Below are 15,746 nucleotides of genomic sequence, written 5' to 3' on the forward strand. Positions count from 1 at the left end.
GCCTATAGAATATTAAAATAATACATAGATGGCCAGGGGATTTAAAAAAAAAAATCTGGTGTTGAGTAGAATTGAACTCAAGGCTTCAGGACTTCAGCTTCGCCTCCTTTTGTGACTTCGGGTCTTTTCGCCGCTCCAGGACTTCGATTTCAGCTGTTTTCGTGACTTCGCGTCTTTTCGCAGTTTCGGGAGAGTTCACAGGCCATTCCTGACCTCAGTCAAGACCAGTGGGAGGAAGCTGTACACGTGGCTTACAGTTTCTTAATCTCAATAAAAGACAGACTTATACAGCATAAGGTTTATATAACCCCCTTGTACTGAAAAAAAATTGGCAAAAGTCAGTATGAAATCCCCAGGCTGCTCCCCAGAGACTCTAGCCACTGAACTGGTCAAACTACAGATAGTCAAGCCAGTCATCTGCCTATTGGGAGTCATTGACAATATAATACCCACAAATGTGGCTCGAATTTTGCTGTGCTCCCTCATGTTTTACTCCAAGAAAGCAGTGCTCATGCACTGGATGAGGAATACTTCCCCCCCTCCACCATACATTTCTGGAGACAGGTAGTAGACAGAACTCTCCCACAATCAAACTGACGTGGCCTGCACCTCTTCATTTCGACACCTCCCTCTCCACCTAGGCAGCGACAGCAACTTGTTGTATGCAAGACACTATATCTGTACCCAAAATCTACACCATTGTAACTGGTCACAACTGTCAATTGTTTTACTATCTTTTGTTTTGTGTTAGTTAAAACAATAAAAGCTACCTTTAAAAAAAAGGAAAAATTTAGTCTAGACATTTTCATGAAAGTTGGCGAATGGGACCCTGTGAATGAGGACTTTTACAAAGTGGCAGGATAGCAACGCCCTAGAAATGTGAGATAGCTAGTGTGTCCCCTGTTGAGAGAAATAGTATTGGGAAGTTATATATATGGTGTTTCTTCTGTAGAGAGAAATAGTGTTGGGAAGTTCCGAAGGCAACACTAGCCACTTTAGTGGTTAGGAGACAATGTAGTGTGTCAAATACCTTGAGACAGTACTGAGAGATCCGGGTTTGCTGGGTCAAACAGCTGGTGGTGTAAGTAGTACCTAGAGTGAAACTTCTGTCACTATGATAATCCTATGATCTTCTTCTTTACACTTCCTAAAATTATTATTCCATTGTAAACACCCCTAAAAAATCATTGTTCAATCAAAGTTCATAATTCATGCCCTCCTGTTCAAGCATTGAACACAAGCTGGCAGAAGCAAATGGAAGTAAATGATCAGGTTAGTTCAGGTTGTGACTAAACGCATCTCTCTCTTTATCACCTACATTCCCCCAAACCAAGTTAAGCAGTTTTTACAATATTTTAATAGGCTGCCACTTTTGACCCAAAGGGGTTGGTAGTTCAGATTCTATATATAATTTCCAAGTTAGCTGGTATTCAAACCCAACGTATTTAATTGAGGACATTGTACTGTCCAGGGAAAAATTAGTGTCTGTCTCCTGTTGAGATATATGATGCACAGTGCACACAAACAAACCAAGGGCACACATACATGTAAGGTCACATCAGCTAATTAATGGGTAAAATTAATTTCCCTGTTACATTTATGGCTGCAATATTTCTGGTCAGGTGAAGAAGCACATGAAGCACCATATAATGGAGGCTCAAGGGAAAGGAGGTTGTCTGGGGCTGCTGTGTGGGGCCCCGATCCCAGTTGTTAGCTCCACCTCCCTACCGTAGCTCCACCTCCCTACCGCATAATGCATACCTCATGCCTTGCGGATGCTATTGCTGGGGGGGGCACCGGCAGTTGGGTCACACGGTTTTTTGACTCTGGCAATATTTACTTATATTTAAATTAATATGATATAAAATATCTGTTGGTATTTGTCCAATATATTAAACAGTGATTGAATAATTATTATCCTTGGTGCATGGCTCATTCAATAACTTCAGTGTCTTGCACTGGCTGCCATTATCACCAAGGCTGCTCTCAAACTCACTCAAACTCTTGATCATTATTCATCCACTCTGAAAAAAATTGTCTCCAAAGTCAACTTTTATTCTTTTTGTCCAATGTTCCACTGGTATTAGCTTCTCCATTTAGCCAACCACAACTAAACACCATTTAATTTTTCCATATGAAATTTGCCCAGTTAAAAACACAGTTCTTGGTAGGGTTGAGTTGCTTACTAGGTCTAAAAACCTCATGCCCCTCAGTCCCCCATATATGCTTTGTCCTTTTTTTCTACTAAACTTGCACTTATTCAGCACATCTAGAAACTCTTTGTCACGTGAGCTTTGCAAACTATGTACTTGACAGAGACTTTCTAGTGGTTAAAAATTAATTGATTCCTCTGCTTACAAAGGCAATGTGTGCCTCCATTTCACTTAAAGGGACACAGCCACTCTCTTTTGCACTTAAAAGTTTGCACTTAAAAGCAATTTCATGTGGAGCAAGTCAGCCTGGGGTGATTTCTAGTGTTAAGCATTCAAGTGACACCCTATTCTTTGGCTCAATTGCACTGCAGCAATTGAGGCAGCGAGCTGTGGAAAACCTAGAGCTATCGCCTAGTCAAAAGGTGGTGGTATCTTCCGGGTTGCCCTGCTTCAATTGACGTAGATGCGCCTGACTCCATTTTACATCTAGAACAAAGTCGTTAATAGCTGATATTGTTTCACTCAAATGACACCTCCGAATGACTGCTCTCTACCAACATGTGAAATTTTATTCACAAAATACATATGTGTGTGTTATCATCATTAGCAAAGAAGATAAAGCCACTTTGTCCTGTTTTGATACGATACTTTATACAATATGATAGATTAATTAGCTTGACATTAGAGTTTGTAAACACAAAGAGACGCTAATAAGTTTAATTTACACCTGTATTTAGCAAGTGTAGAAGGATTGCCTGGTGTCATAATTGCCAAAGCCAAGCTATTAGAGTTACAAATACATCTTCATTGTGTTAGGCAACCAAGCCCTCATCTAAAACATATAAAAGGAGAACTTTAGTTTCATAATTACGGTTAATTGTCTTGGGCTTCCTGTTTTATCTGTACTGTACCTGGCTGAAGATCCGAAGAAAGTACAATGAGCCAAATCAGACAGTCTTTGGGCAGCAAATCTGGATCATGCAATGTCCAAGGCTACACAGCTTGTTCCATTGGTGGAGGATTTGTAGGGCCAAAATATAATTTCAGCTCTTTATCATCTGCTGGAGGTAACCCCATCTACCACAGCAGTGGAAAGCTAAAATCCACTGGAAGCCTATATTGTTTAGGGGGTCACAAAAGGACCTCTATCAGCAGTGGGAGAGTCCTTGGGTCCACGTTGGGTACCAGCAAGAGTTTTGGAACCGACACCTTTCCGATATGTCCACCAGGAGGTATCCAACAGGTTACAGTCAACCAAATTCTCCTCCAGCCAGTAAATGTAGATATTGACCCAAATATCCAAAAGGTGCGAAGCGAAGAAAGGGATCAGATCAAGTGCCTCAACAACAAATTTGCAGGTTTTATTGACAAGGTAAGTTTGTGTATTGGAATACTGGATTTTTAAAACTCAAGAAATCTATCAAGTTTAAAGGAATATATTGTGGAATCTTTTACTTTTTTCTCTCTCTAATCCCTTGCTTTTAGGTTCGATTTCTTGAACAACAAAATCAGATTCTGGGAACAAAATTTAACTTTTTGCAAGAAAAAAGTCAGAAACTTTCCTCTAGGAGAGACACTATTAAACCATTGTTCGATACCTACATTACCAACCTTCAGAGACAACTGGAAGGATTAAAGAATGAAAAATGCCACCTAGATGGGGATCTAAAGAATATGCAAGATGTGGTGGAAGAGTTCAAGTGCAAGTTAGTTCAAATCCAAACCAATTCCATTATACACATTATTATAAACATGAATGGGCTCATTTACGCATTAATGGGATATATCTTATATGGGAATTTATACTTTGTAATAGGCTGCCTTAAAATAAGTTACTGTTGGTAGCCCTGTTGACTTTTCCAAAGGACAATCATTTTGCCAGGAATATTTGGCAGCTTCTGTAGTTTCAGTGCTCTTCTTCTTATGACATTGACCTACTGTATATATACATTTCCTAACAGATATGATGAAGAGATTAATAAGAGAACATGTGCCGAAAATGAGTTTGTTTCCCTCAAAAAGGTACGTTTGGACAATATTTATATGAAAATGACTAATCTACTGCAATTATCTATCTGCACACATTCACAATTATTCACAAACACTAATTTAAGACATTCTATACCCTTACAGAACTTATATGTACCCTAACTGTAAGAAATTTGCTCCCATTTTTCTTTTTGCTTTGGAAACATAATGTTTACACAGGCTCTTTTATACTAAACAATTTAAATATTACTTAGTTCTACAAGGTAGAAATTAAACAACAATTTTGCTGAGTCGACACAGCCTAATAATCGATTTAAATCTCATATGTTACATCATCAGCACTACTTTGTCTACAACCAGGTGAATAAAACCCAAGGTATAGTAACTTACAAAGTATGCACTATGCCATGAGCAGAATGATTTAGCACTTTGTTATAGCATAATACACAATGTGCTCATGGGCTTGGATTGGTCCTGCTTTTGTGGGAATACTGCCCTTGTATATTTTCAACGTACATCAGATGACTTTCATAACTGCTCATAAATAGGGATGTAGCGAACCGCCGCCGATGTGTTCGCGAACGCCGTTCGCGAACACCGGCAAAATTTGCGAACAGTTCGCGAACTGTTCGCGAACTTCGATCATCCGAAAATCGTTCGATTCAAACGATCGAAGGATTGTAATCGTTCGATCGAACGATTTTCGTTCGAGTCGAACGATCGAAGCCATTGGATCGAATGATTTCATTCGATCCAATGCTTCGATCGTTCGATTCGAACGAAAATCCTTCGATTTTAGCGCTCGAATGGTCGAATGGTCGAACGATTTTGACGCGAACGCCTATTGGCGAACGTCGCGCGACGTTCGCGAACTTGCGGCGGACGCGAACAGCCGATGTTCGCGCGAACAAGTTCGCCGGCGAACAGTCCGCGACATCCCTACTCATAAAGCACATTTTAAATGCTTGTTTTATAATACACATAAATTTGGTAAGATTCATCTTCTGATTAAATTACTAGAATTAAAGAAACAGTAACAAAAAATATAGTGTGTTTTAAAGTTATGACAATATAATGTTCTGTTTCTCTGTAAACCTGATGTGTTTGCTTCAGGTAGACTACAGTAGTTTATATAAACAAGTTACTGTGCAGCCATGGGGGCTGCCATTCAAGCACAGAACACACAGCAAATAACAGATACGCTCAGTAGAATTCCATTGAATACTAAAGAGCTTATCTGTTATCTGCTGTGTGTCCTGTGCTTGAATGGCTGCCCACATAACTACACCGCAGATTGTTTTCATAAACTATAGTAGAGTTTCTTGTGTATGGGCAAATACATGTAGTTGTAGAAGAAATTCTACATTACATTAATCCTCATTCTAATGTGCAGTGAGTTGTTTCAAAGAAGGTAGATGCCATAAGTATTTAATTCTATTAGAACATTCAATTCATAGCTGGAAGGCTATTTACCTATTAGAGTGGCCAGTATTTATTATTATTTATTTTATGTCTTTATGTGGTTAAAGCAGACCCTGTTGTAAATCAAGGTTATCCGTGTTTTGTTTCTGCTAAGGACTTCTTACAAGACATAAAGTTTCTCTTCAAGTTTACTTCCAAACATGTTTATATATTCAACATAGGTGTGAACTGTACCCTTGGCTCAATGTATGAGCTAATAATACTTTTATACACCCTCACTCATACAATAATATGGGATCTATTATACAGAATGCTCTAGACTTATGGGGGCAAATTTACTAAAGGGCAGATTTTTGCCTTGGTAGGCTCCGCCACACTTCGCGCAACTTTGTCGGACGTTAATTCGCAGCACATACGGTGGAGTTTTGCCAGAGAAAATTAGTCAGTGCGGACATTTCTAAGCAAACTTTTGCTAGTGTTACTTTCTGACTTTCTTCCTAGCAAAACTTTGTTAACACACTTACGCCAATTTAAATAGGGCGGGTACATATAGGTTATATATATGTCTTTATTTGTTATGTTGGTGCAAATGCTTGAAGTGGCCACTTATTATTACAAATGTACAAGGAAGCAAAATAAAGACAAAAGAGATCCTCTATTGCCCTAGACATGAGCCCATCCTAAAACAAATATGGAATGAACTTCAAATGGGTAAACATTTTTTATAAAAAAAACATATATTTAACAGTTACAAGTTTTTAATCCCACTTTAAAATATGAAAAAACACCAGTGTTTTGTCTTTTTTTATGACTTTTTGGCATACAGGATATGATGCCACTGACATAACATAAGATTGAGGAGGATGTAACTTCATCTTTTCACTTCGCCAGGTATAACCTGGCAAAGCAGACTCTAGCTAAAAGGGTAGCATAGTGGAAAGTTTGCATTTTGATGAATTTGCATAGTAGCGATCTTTCGCTTGAGCAAAAATTTGCCTGGTGAAAGGGAGCGAAACTTTGTTAGTGCAGAGCTCTTTCGCTAGTGAATTGTCCTCTATGCATTTAAGTAAATTGCTAATGTCCCTGTGAATTGCCGTTTTGGCAAATTTTTGCTTGCTTCGCCCTTTAGTAAATTTGCCCAAGGTGTTCTTTTTTGATCACAATCCCTTAACTATATTAAAAAATCAGTTAAACATTAAATACGATTGTTTTGCCACCAATATGGATTCATGCAGCTTAGTTAACAGTAAGGTACTGTTTAGTTATTATAGACGAAAAATTAAATCATTTTAAAACATGTGATTTATGTTTTAAAATGGGCTCCATGGGAGATGGCCTCCAGTGGACCTTTCTGGATAATGAGTTTCCAGATAAGAGATCTGTAGCAACTTTGACCAGCCTGTGCATGTCTAGCAGATGTTCTAATAATACAATTCTTCTTTTTTAAAGGATGTGGATATATTATACATGAAAAAAGCAGAGATGGAGGCCAAAGAGGAATCCTTGGGAAATGAGATGAACTTCTTGAGGAGCATCTTTGATGCGGTACTAAACCTCCCCATATAAAGTCACTGCATCAAATATAATTATACTCTCTCCAATCAAAAGCCTTTTATTGGTACCCTCCCCAAACAAAAATGGCATTCTCCTTCCCTGAATAACATTGACGAATAGTTTCATATTTTTTTTTAGTTGGTTGGTTTTTGAGTTCATGATTTACTTGTAATTGGAATTAATCAATGTGTAATCCATGATCTGGTTCTGGTGATGACTGTATAATAAATGCAATAAGATAACATTGCAGATTATAAAACAGTGCATTTGTAAATTAGAAAGTGCTGTTTTCATAGAAAATGTAAAGTGTCTAGGCACAGAAACCTTCTATGTAGCCTTCCCATCATATGTGTGTTAAAATAAACTATTAATTAATTAATAATTAATAATTATTGACAAAATAGCTCATTGGTGCCTTGAACCAGTAGTATCATCAAGAGGAAAATAATAGTGTTTGCTTTTTCTTACAGGAACTAGCAGAACTACAAGAATGTTTGTCTGATATTAATGTTGTTCTGTGCATGGACAACAACCGGGACTTGGACCTGAATGGCCTCATTGCAGATTGTAAAGCTCAGTATGAGGAAATTGCCGTCAGAAGCAAAGCTGAAGCCGAGGCTGCATATGCCAAAAAGGTTAGGCCTACCTTCTTGCCACAACCCACTCCAAGCTTCTGATTTTATTATTTATGTTTAGTCTTCAGTTTTATAGTAATTGCATCTAAACCACAAATGATGGTGACAAAGGGAATGTGTGTTTCCCATTGACCACTTAGAGATGAAAGATGGATGCGGAATTTGGACTACCCCTGTTTTTTTACAATAATGGATAATGGTTTGTTCAAACATCAATCTCCATGTATACAGACACCTAGCATTGTGTTGATTGGTTGGTTTGAGTAGATGCCTTGGATTGGCAGAACTAAAATGAAATGCTTGCCTTTCAATTAATTCTACATCTGTTGTTGCTCTTGAGCAGGCACAGATGCCATAAAAATCTCTTGGAAAGTCTTCTCCAGCCAACCAACTTTCAGCTGGATAGCCCTGATTTATATCATTGGCTTAATAGCTATAAACAAGACAAAAAATTACTACACTAGAAATAAGAATTTTGTTAGTGAAACACATTGCTTTGGTCTTTTTTTTATATGTACCTATGAAAAATTCATTAAGTTTCATTGAACAGTGTGATTGCGACTAGCTCACTGGTTTTTCCCCTCTTCTGCACCAGTTCCAGCAGCTGAAGGACGCAGCAGGACAACATGGAGACAATATACGGAGCTCTAAGACTGAAATTCAAGACCTGCATACCATGATAAAGAGACTGCAGGCAGAGATTGAGTGTGTGAAGAAACAGGTATACATATAATATTTATGAAGATATAAATGTCAAACAATATGTTTTTAGAGTATGAATGTGCAATCTGATGGCCATGTGCAGGTGGCACAGAAGGCTAGAGAGTTGAGGAACTGGATGGTAGGGCACACATCATGCATATGGGTCATAATGAAGAATAATTGAGGGTATAAAATAATATAAGTATTTTTTATATATGAAGGGATGTGAGAGTGGAAAAGGAGTGTGGGTGTAGTATAAGAGGCAGGATTATTTAGTATTTGTAGAAAGCAGTACCATCACTGCAATATATGATTCTACACAACACATATATGGGAATATGTGATTTTATTATATTACGCAAGGGATGGTTTTAGTCAATGACAGTGACACTTTATTACATTATTTATCCTCAAGATTGCTGCTCTGCAAGCCACCATTTGTAATGCTGAATCCAGAGGTGAGGCTACAGTGAAAGATGCCAGATGTAAGATGTCAGAGTTGGAGGCTGTATTACAGAAAGCCAAAGAGGACTTGGCCCTTCAGTTGAAGGAATATCAGGAGCTTCTCAGAGTCAAATTAGCACTGGATGTGGAAATTGCTACCTACAGAACTCTTCTGGAGGGAGAGGAGAGCAGGTTAGTACTTGTGTAGTTAGGAAATTGAGAAAGTATTTATATTGTCGTTTTATACTTTGCTGATCCAACTGCTCTATGGGTCATGTAGCAAAATATAAAAATCCTATGCAGTGTGGAGTTTTTACATAAAAACATCTCCAGATAATAATCTTATCTTGCAGGATGTAAACATGTTTGATATATATATTATGTATTAGTGCCTGCCAATAGAAATGATGGCATAAAATAGCTTCTAGTAATATTTGTATTTGAATTCCATCTCTTTTTTTCCAAATCCTGGTTTAACAAACATGCAATACAAATAAGTTTCGGCAGATTTAATACAAATTTCCCAGCAAGTGGTTTGAGTGTGGGCCTCTGTTGCAGTACAGAGCGAACATGTTGCGCCAATGGCTAATGGGGGTAAATAACTATAGTAACTGCACAAGATTTGATCCATCAGTCCAAGGAAGAACAAAAGAATAGCCTGAGCATCAGTTCATCATTTTTTTATCTTTCCTTTTAGAATGCATGGAGAAATTACTAATGATGTCAAAATGTGTAAGTATCACTCTGCTCTAATCAATCAAGATGATTATTAATTTTTCAGCAATATGTTCAGTTCATTTCATGTTTGCTTCTTATTTGCAGCTGTGTACAGTACTGGAAAGCTTGGAAATGCAAATGCTGAATGTATATCTTCATGCAACTTGAAAAACAGTGGAAGTATCCTTGCAGGAGTAGAAGCCCCCAAGTGTGCTCCCAAGTGTGCACAGTCAGCAAAACCCTGCGGACCCTCCTGTACCAAACCAGGCTATTAGATATGTAAGATTTACTTTAAAAGACCCCAGTCAGAAAAAATAACAACCATCTTCAGCAACTGCTGATTCTCTGTCTACTTATCTCGTTTTAACTCAGCCGCATCTATTTTCCTAACCAGACAAATACATAGGTCATTCGCAAATAACCAATCTGGGACACACCAAGAATGACAAATGTCTGTTAACATGACCTTATAATATTATAGTCTTGTCCTGCCCATTCATGCACAAGGTTTATTGCATTTTCTCATATATAAAACACTTTCCAGCCCTATAGAATGTAAAGTTGTCAGGGGTTTCTTTCTATGGACACGGAAATGCAACTAATAGGCATGATGCAGTGGATCAGACCTGAATAATTCTGTTATTGTTAAAGGGATACTGTCATCGGAAAACATTTTCAAAACGCATCAGTTAATAGTGCTGCTCCAGCAGACTTCTGCACTGAAATCCATTTCTCAAAAGAGCAAACAGATTTTTTTATATTCAATTTTGAAATCTGACATGGGGCTAGACATTTTGTCAATTTCCCAGCTGCCCCTGGTCATGTGACTTGTGCCTGCACTTTAGGAGAAATGCTTTCTGGCAGGCTGCTGTTTTTCCTTCTCAATGCAACTGAATGTGTCTCAGTGGGACATGGGTTTTTACTATTGAGTGTTGTTCTTAGATCTACAAGGCAGCTGTTATCTTGTGTTAGGGAGCTGTTATCTGGTTACCTTCCCATTGTTCTTTTGTTTGGCTGCTGGGGGGGGGGAAGGGAGGGGAGTGATATCACTCCAACTTGCAGTACAGCTGTAAAGAGTGATTGAAGTTTATCAGAGCACAAGTCACATAACTTGGGGCAGCTGGGAAATTGACAATATGTCTAGCCCCATGTCAGATTTCAAAATTGAATATAAAAAATCTGTTTGCTCTTTTGAGAAATGGATTTCAGTGCAGAATTCTGCTGGATCAGCATTATTAACTGATTCATTTTGAAATTTTTTTTTCCCCATGACAGTATCCCTTTAAGGGTAGCTGGGCATAAGCCATATGACCCAACATCTTGATAATGAAACATAAGAATTGCCAGTGGAAAATGCCAACCCCCGATCAACTGCTGCTCGGATTTGATATTACTTTTATGCTGTGATATGAATGTCCATTCTTTACCAAATTGTTGGTCTATAAAAATGCCTTTTTAATCTCTGTTGCAATTGGTGGGGGTTGCTATTTTTGGGAGGAGCACTTGACGCATCACTGAAGGTGGTTGAATCTGTATCTCTAAATAAACTGCATCTGAAAATCATTTTGTTGGGTCTGCTTTTTCATTGCATCCAAAACGGGCACTTGGTCACCATTTATAAAATCAGTATATTGCAAGTTTAGGCACTAACAAAGCTTACAAAGAAGCCAAAGTATCTAAGCTACTGAATCCAGTTGGTGGCAGAACAATCCTATTTATTTAATGTTTCAATTTTTTTTTTAAGCAGAATTAAGGTATTGTAATCCAAATTACAGAAAGATCCCTTATCTAGAAAACCCCAGGTCTTGTGCATTCTATATAATAGATCCTATACCTGTATTAGAATGCAAGAATACTCATTTACACCGTGTGTCTTGTACAGAATTTGGGAGAAGTTTTAAAACTTTTTTTTTAAATTATTGTTCCTTTTAAAATACATTTTTTTCAATTATTTTTTTAAATTATTGTGCCTTTTAAAATACATTGTTGCAACTGACAGAAGCAAATTATATGGTCAGTTCAGCTCTTCCTATGGCTCCCCAGTTGTTAGTGACTCATTCAATAATTTTGGGCCTTGCATTAGCTGCCATATCTCAAGGCTGCCTGCACACATTCTCTTTAACCCTCCCATAGCCTTCCTATTTTGTTATAAGCAAGATGACAGAAGAGAGCATGTACCAGTAACAGCGGGCTGATGGCCTGTCATCAGTGTGGTCAGTGAAATAGGGCCATAAAAACAAGAATCTTTTTGTTTTTTCATAACCCGTACAAAGACACATCCTAATACTATGCCTTTCTAGGCATCCCCCTTTACCCTATACTAAGCACCAACTGTAACAGTAAAAACCTCCTGTTACTGTTTCTCCACAATAACATGAAATAATACTTGGGGCATAAAATCAGCTATATTTAGATTGCTGCCTGTCATTATGTTTTCTTCACTACAGTAGTACATGCATACTCTGGCAGATGTGACAGCCAAACATCAAATTATTGCTTTACCTGTCTAACTGCACACCTGAGATGCCATAATATTTCTTTTCGTTCGTAAAAGGCAGCCTGGTTTTTCAAACCATCAATAACTTGCATTCTTGTTATTCTTTCATGGCTTTTCTCAAGAAGAACCTGAAAAATACCTAAGAACGCATATTTAAAATGAAAATGTTTACAAAATTATTATGGAGGTTAAATGCTTAAAATACCTTTTTTTAGCATCAAACACAGCTTTTGGACAATAAATGGGAAGAACTTTAGTATGGTGGCCAATCACAAAATAATACATACACCCCTAAAGAGGCAGTTATATTCATGATGAAATCAAAATAAGAATTTCAGTTGAATTAAGAGCCACATGAATTAGCGAATATTTCACTAGGTGCCACAGAAATATTCTATGACTCAAAAGGACCATGGTCTCGTCGAATCTTCTAAGCCTAGCTGAAGTTCTGCTCCACCATGATTGTCGGGACATAAATTATAATATGATGTATCTGCACATGTAAACTTGTTAATGATTCAGTGAGAGAGAGAAGGTAAACTGACAAGTATGTTTGTTTCTCTTCTCTTTCTATGAAGAATAATATGAGGTGAGTAGGATCATTTTATTATCATGTGTATTTGCGTATTACACTTGGAACATGAATGTGAAACGTTCATTTCTGAAACCACAATTGTTTCTCTAAAATCACGAATGCAGTGAAAGTTATAAAAAGTACAAATGGATATTTGCCGTGTTTCGCCAAGAAAAAACACCCATAGACTCTAATATATAGTTTTAAAAAATGTTGCATGGTTTGAAAAATGTTGCATGGTTTGAAAAATGTTTCGTGACAAGCACCCCATTGACTTCAAAGCATTTGGCAAATGTTTTGCAAATTTTTGGCAAAGTGAAAGGGGTCAGATTTGTCCATCCCTAATCCTACTGTATGTTGAGGTGCAAAAAATAGAGAGCAGTCTACTGTTGAAGTGATAGTGGGTCGGTATTCCAAAGGTAAAGTGTCCATAAAAATATATACAGGACATTTAAAGGGTGCCAATCCATTGGCCAAGGCTAGGGTAACACAGTTAGCACCCCATTGCAAGTTTCACTCCTTTGTTGGTGAACGATAGAGAAGCTGAGCCCCAGTGACATGATTGCTGGATGCTTCCAATGCTAATCAATTTGATATACAGCACCGATTAAATGCTTACAATGTACTTTATATCAATGCACACAAGTGACCTTGAGGAACCATTTAATGAAGATTTCCTTATTAATAGTCTCAGTTCTGGTAATACCACTAATGATGCATGGTTCACACATGAGGAAATTCAAAAGAAACTAGAAAATGTTAAGATAAACAGCCTGATGGTATTCATCCCAGGGTACTTAGCGAGCTTAGCTCTGTGATTGCCAAACCTCTTTACTTAATTTTTCAGGATTCATTGAGGTTTGGCACGGTGCCGCGAGACTGGCGAATTGCTAATGTGGTGCCTCTATTCAAAAAGGGATCCCATTCTCAAGTTCAAAATTTTAGGTCCATTAGTGTTACATCAGTGGTAGGAAAGCTTATTGAAGGGTTAATAAAGGATAAGATACTGGACTTCATAGCAAATCATAATACTATGAGTTTGTGCCAGCATGGTTTTATGCATAATAGATCTTGCCAGACTAACTTAATTTCTTTTTATGAGAAGGTGAGCAGGGACCTCTAATCTGAGTTGGCAGTGGACGTTGCTAAAGCATTTGATACAGTGCCCCACAGAAGGTTACTGGTTAAATTAAGGAATGTTGGCCTGGAACATAGTATTTGTACCTGGATAGAGAACTGGCTAAAAGATAGACTACAAAGAGTGGTGGTAAATGGAACATTTTCTAATTGGACCAGTGTTGTTAGTGGAGTACCGCAGGGCTCTGCACTAGGTCCCTTGCTTTTTAACTTGTTTATTTATGACCTGGAGGTGGGCATTAAAAGTACTGTTTCTATTTTTGCAGATGATACTAAATTGTGCAGAACTATAGGTTCCATGCAGGATGCTGCCACTTTGCAGAGTGATTTGTCTAAGTTGGAAAACTGGGCAGCAAACTGGAAAATGAGGTTCAATGTTGAGAAATGCAGGTTATGCACTTTGGCAAAAATAATATAAATGCAAGTTATACACTAAATGGCAATGTGTTGGGAGTTTCCTTAAATGAAAAGGATCTAGGGGTTTTTGTAGATAACAAGTTGTCTAATTCTGGGCAGTGTCATTTTGTGGCTACTAAAGCAAATAAAGTTCTGTCTTGCATAAAAAAGGGCATTAATTTAAGGGATGAAAATATAAATATAATTAATTTATATTTCCCTGATGCAGTGCAGTTTTGGACTCCAGTCCTTAAGAGGGATATAAATGAGCTGGAGAGAGTGCAGAGACTAAGTGCAACTAAATTGGTTAGAGGGATGGAAGACTTAAATTACAAGGGTAGACTGACAAGGTTGGGGTTGTTTCCTCTGGAAAAAAGGCACTTGCGAGGGGACATGATTACACTTTACAAGTACATTAGAGGCCATTATAGACAAATAGCAGGGGTCATTTTTAACGACAAAGAGGCTCACCGTACCAGAGGCCACCCCTTCAAACTAGAAGAAAAGAACTTTTATTTGAAGCAATGTAGGTGGTTTTTCACAGTAAAGACAGTGAGGTTGTGGAATGCACTGCCGGGTGATTCTGTTAAAGGAAAGCCCTGGAGCTGCAGGGGCTGCATGACAAAGAATGGGAATGACAAGCAGCTAAATTATGCTGGTCTAGATCAGAGATGTGCAGAATCACATGTAGCTGTGTTTAGGTGAGAAGGAATGAGTTAAGCAGGAGATGGCCAGACCCAGGGGCTGAGTAAGAGAGGGATTTGATGTCAGGAGAAGAAGCAGTTCACTTCCTTATCTTCTAAGCAGGTAGAAACATCCCGCCCACTCTCTCTCATTTTGCAAATTTTGTGAAATGTCAGGAGTTTTCTACTTTATGTCCTCATATTATCTAATAATAACTGAATATAGATGTTTTCATGAAAGCGCTGTTATATTGTGGTTTCTGTATTTTTACACATTATAATTGTGAGAGTCTGTACTGTATTTATTTATGTTAAATTAATGTCAATTGCTTGATCCAGGGAATGTTTCTGATCGCCATTGGGGTCAGGAAGGTATTTTTTCCCTCTTGAAGCATAATTGGAACTGGCTTCGGGCTGGGTTTTTTGCCTTCCTCTGGATCAAAACAGTGGATATATGATATATTTTAAGTTTTATTTGTCACAGTAGTGGTAGGACCTTGCCAGAGTACTGCACAGGTAAGTTTAGAAGAGGGAGAAAGGAGGTTCTCTCCTGTGACTGCACGGTGGATTGCTTGATACAGACACTGCTACTGTTAGCGCTAGGGGGCAGCCTGCTTGGATTTCCTATCATCGACACACTGCAGATGTACTGCTGCTGAACTTCTCTCATGTTGGCGGCACAGCATAATAGCGATCTCTTGTGAAATTCTGGCTTTAGTATATTACCTTGGGTTAATCTGGCAAGGTCCTTGTGACGAAAACTTACCCTGGTGGTCTAGTGGGGGGACGGCAGGGACGCCTGCAGCCCCCTCGGTGGGGAGAGCTTCTGCGCCCCAGGCGCCG

General features: G+C 38.3%; 1 protein-coding gene across 1 annotated transcript; it reads left to right on the plus strand.

Annotated features, from left to right (window-relative positions):
- The first annotated feature begins 3,018 nt into the window (after positions 1-3,018).
- On the plus strand, positions 3,019-9,971 carry krt78.3.L (keratin 78, gene 3 L homeolog). The gene is made up of 9 exons (XM_018245555.2): positions 3,019-3,525; positions 3,639-3,859; positions 4,115-4,175; positions 7,014-7,109; positions 7,589-7,753; positions 8,349-8,474; positions 8,871-9,091; positions 9,597-9,631; positions 9,722-9,971. Exons 1-9 carry the CDS (start codon positions 3,091-3,093, stop codon positions 9,889-9,891), a joined length of 1,530 nt encoding a protein of 509 aa, XP_018101044.1. The 5' UTR covers positions 3,019-3,090; the 3' UTR covers positions 9,892-9,971.
- Positions 9,972-15,746: the final 5,775 nt, after the last annotated feature.

This window comes from Xenopus laevis, chromosome 2L, assembly GCF_017654675.1.
Source record: "Xenopus laevis strain J_2021 chromosome 2L, Xenopus_laevis_v10.1, whole genome shotgun sequence".
In the NCBI taxonomy this organism is placed as follows: domain Eukaryota; kingdom Metazoa; phylum Chordata; class Amphibia; order Anura; family Pipidae; genus Xenopus; species Xenopus laevis.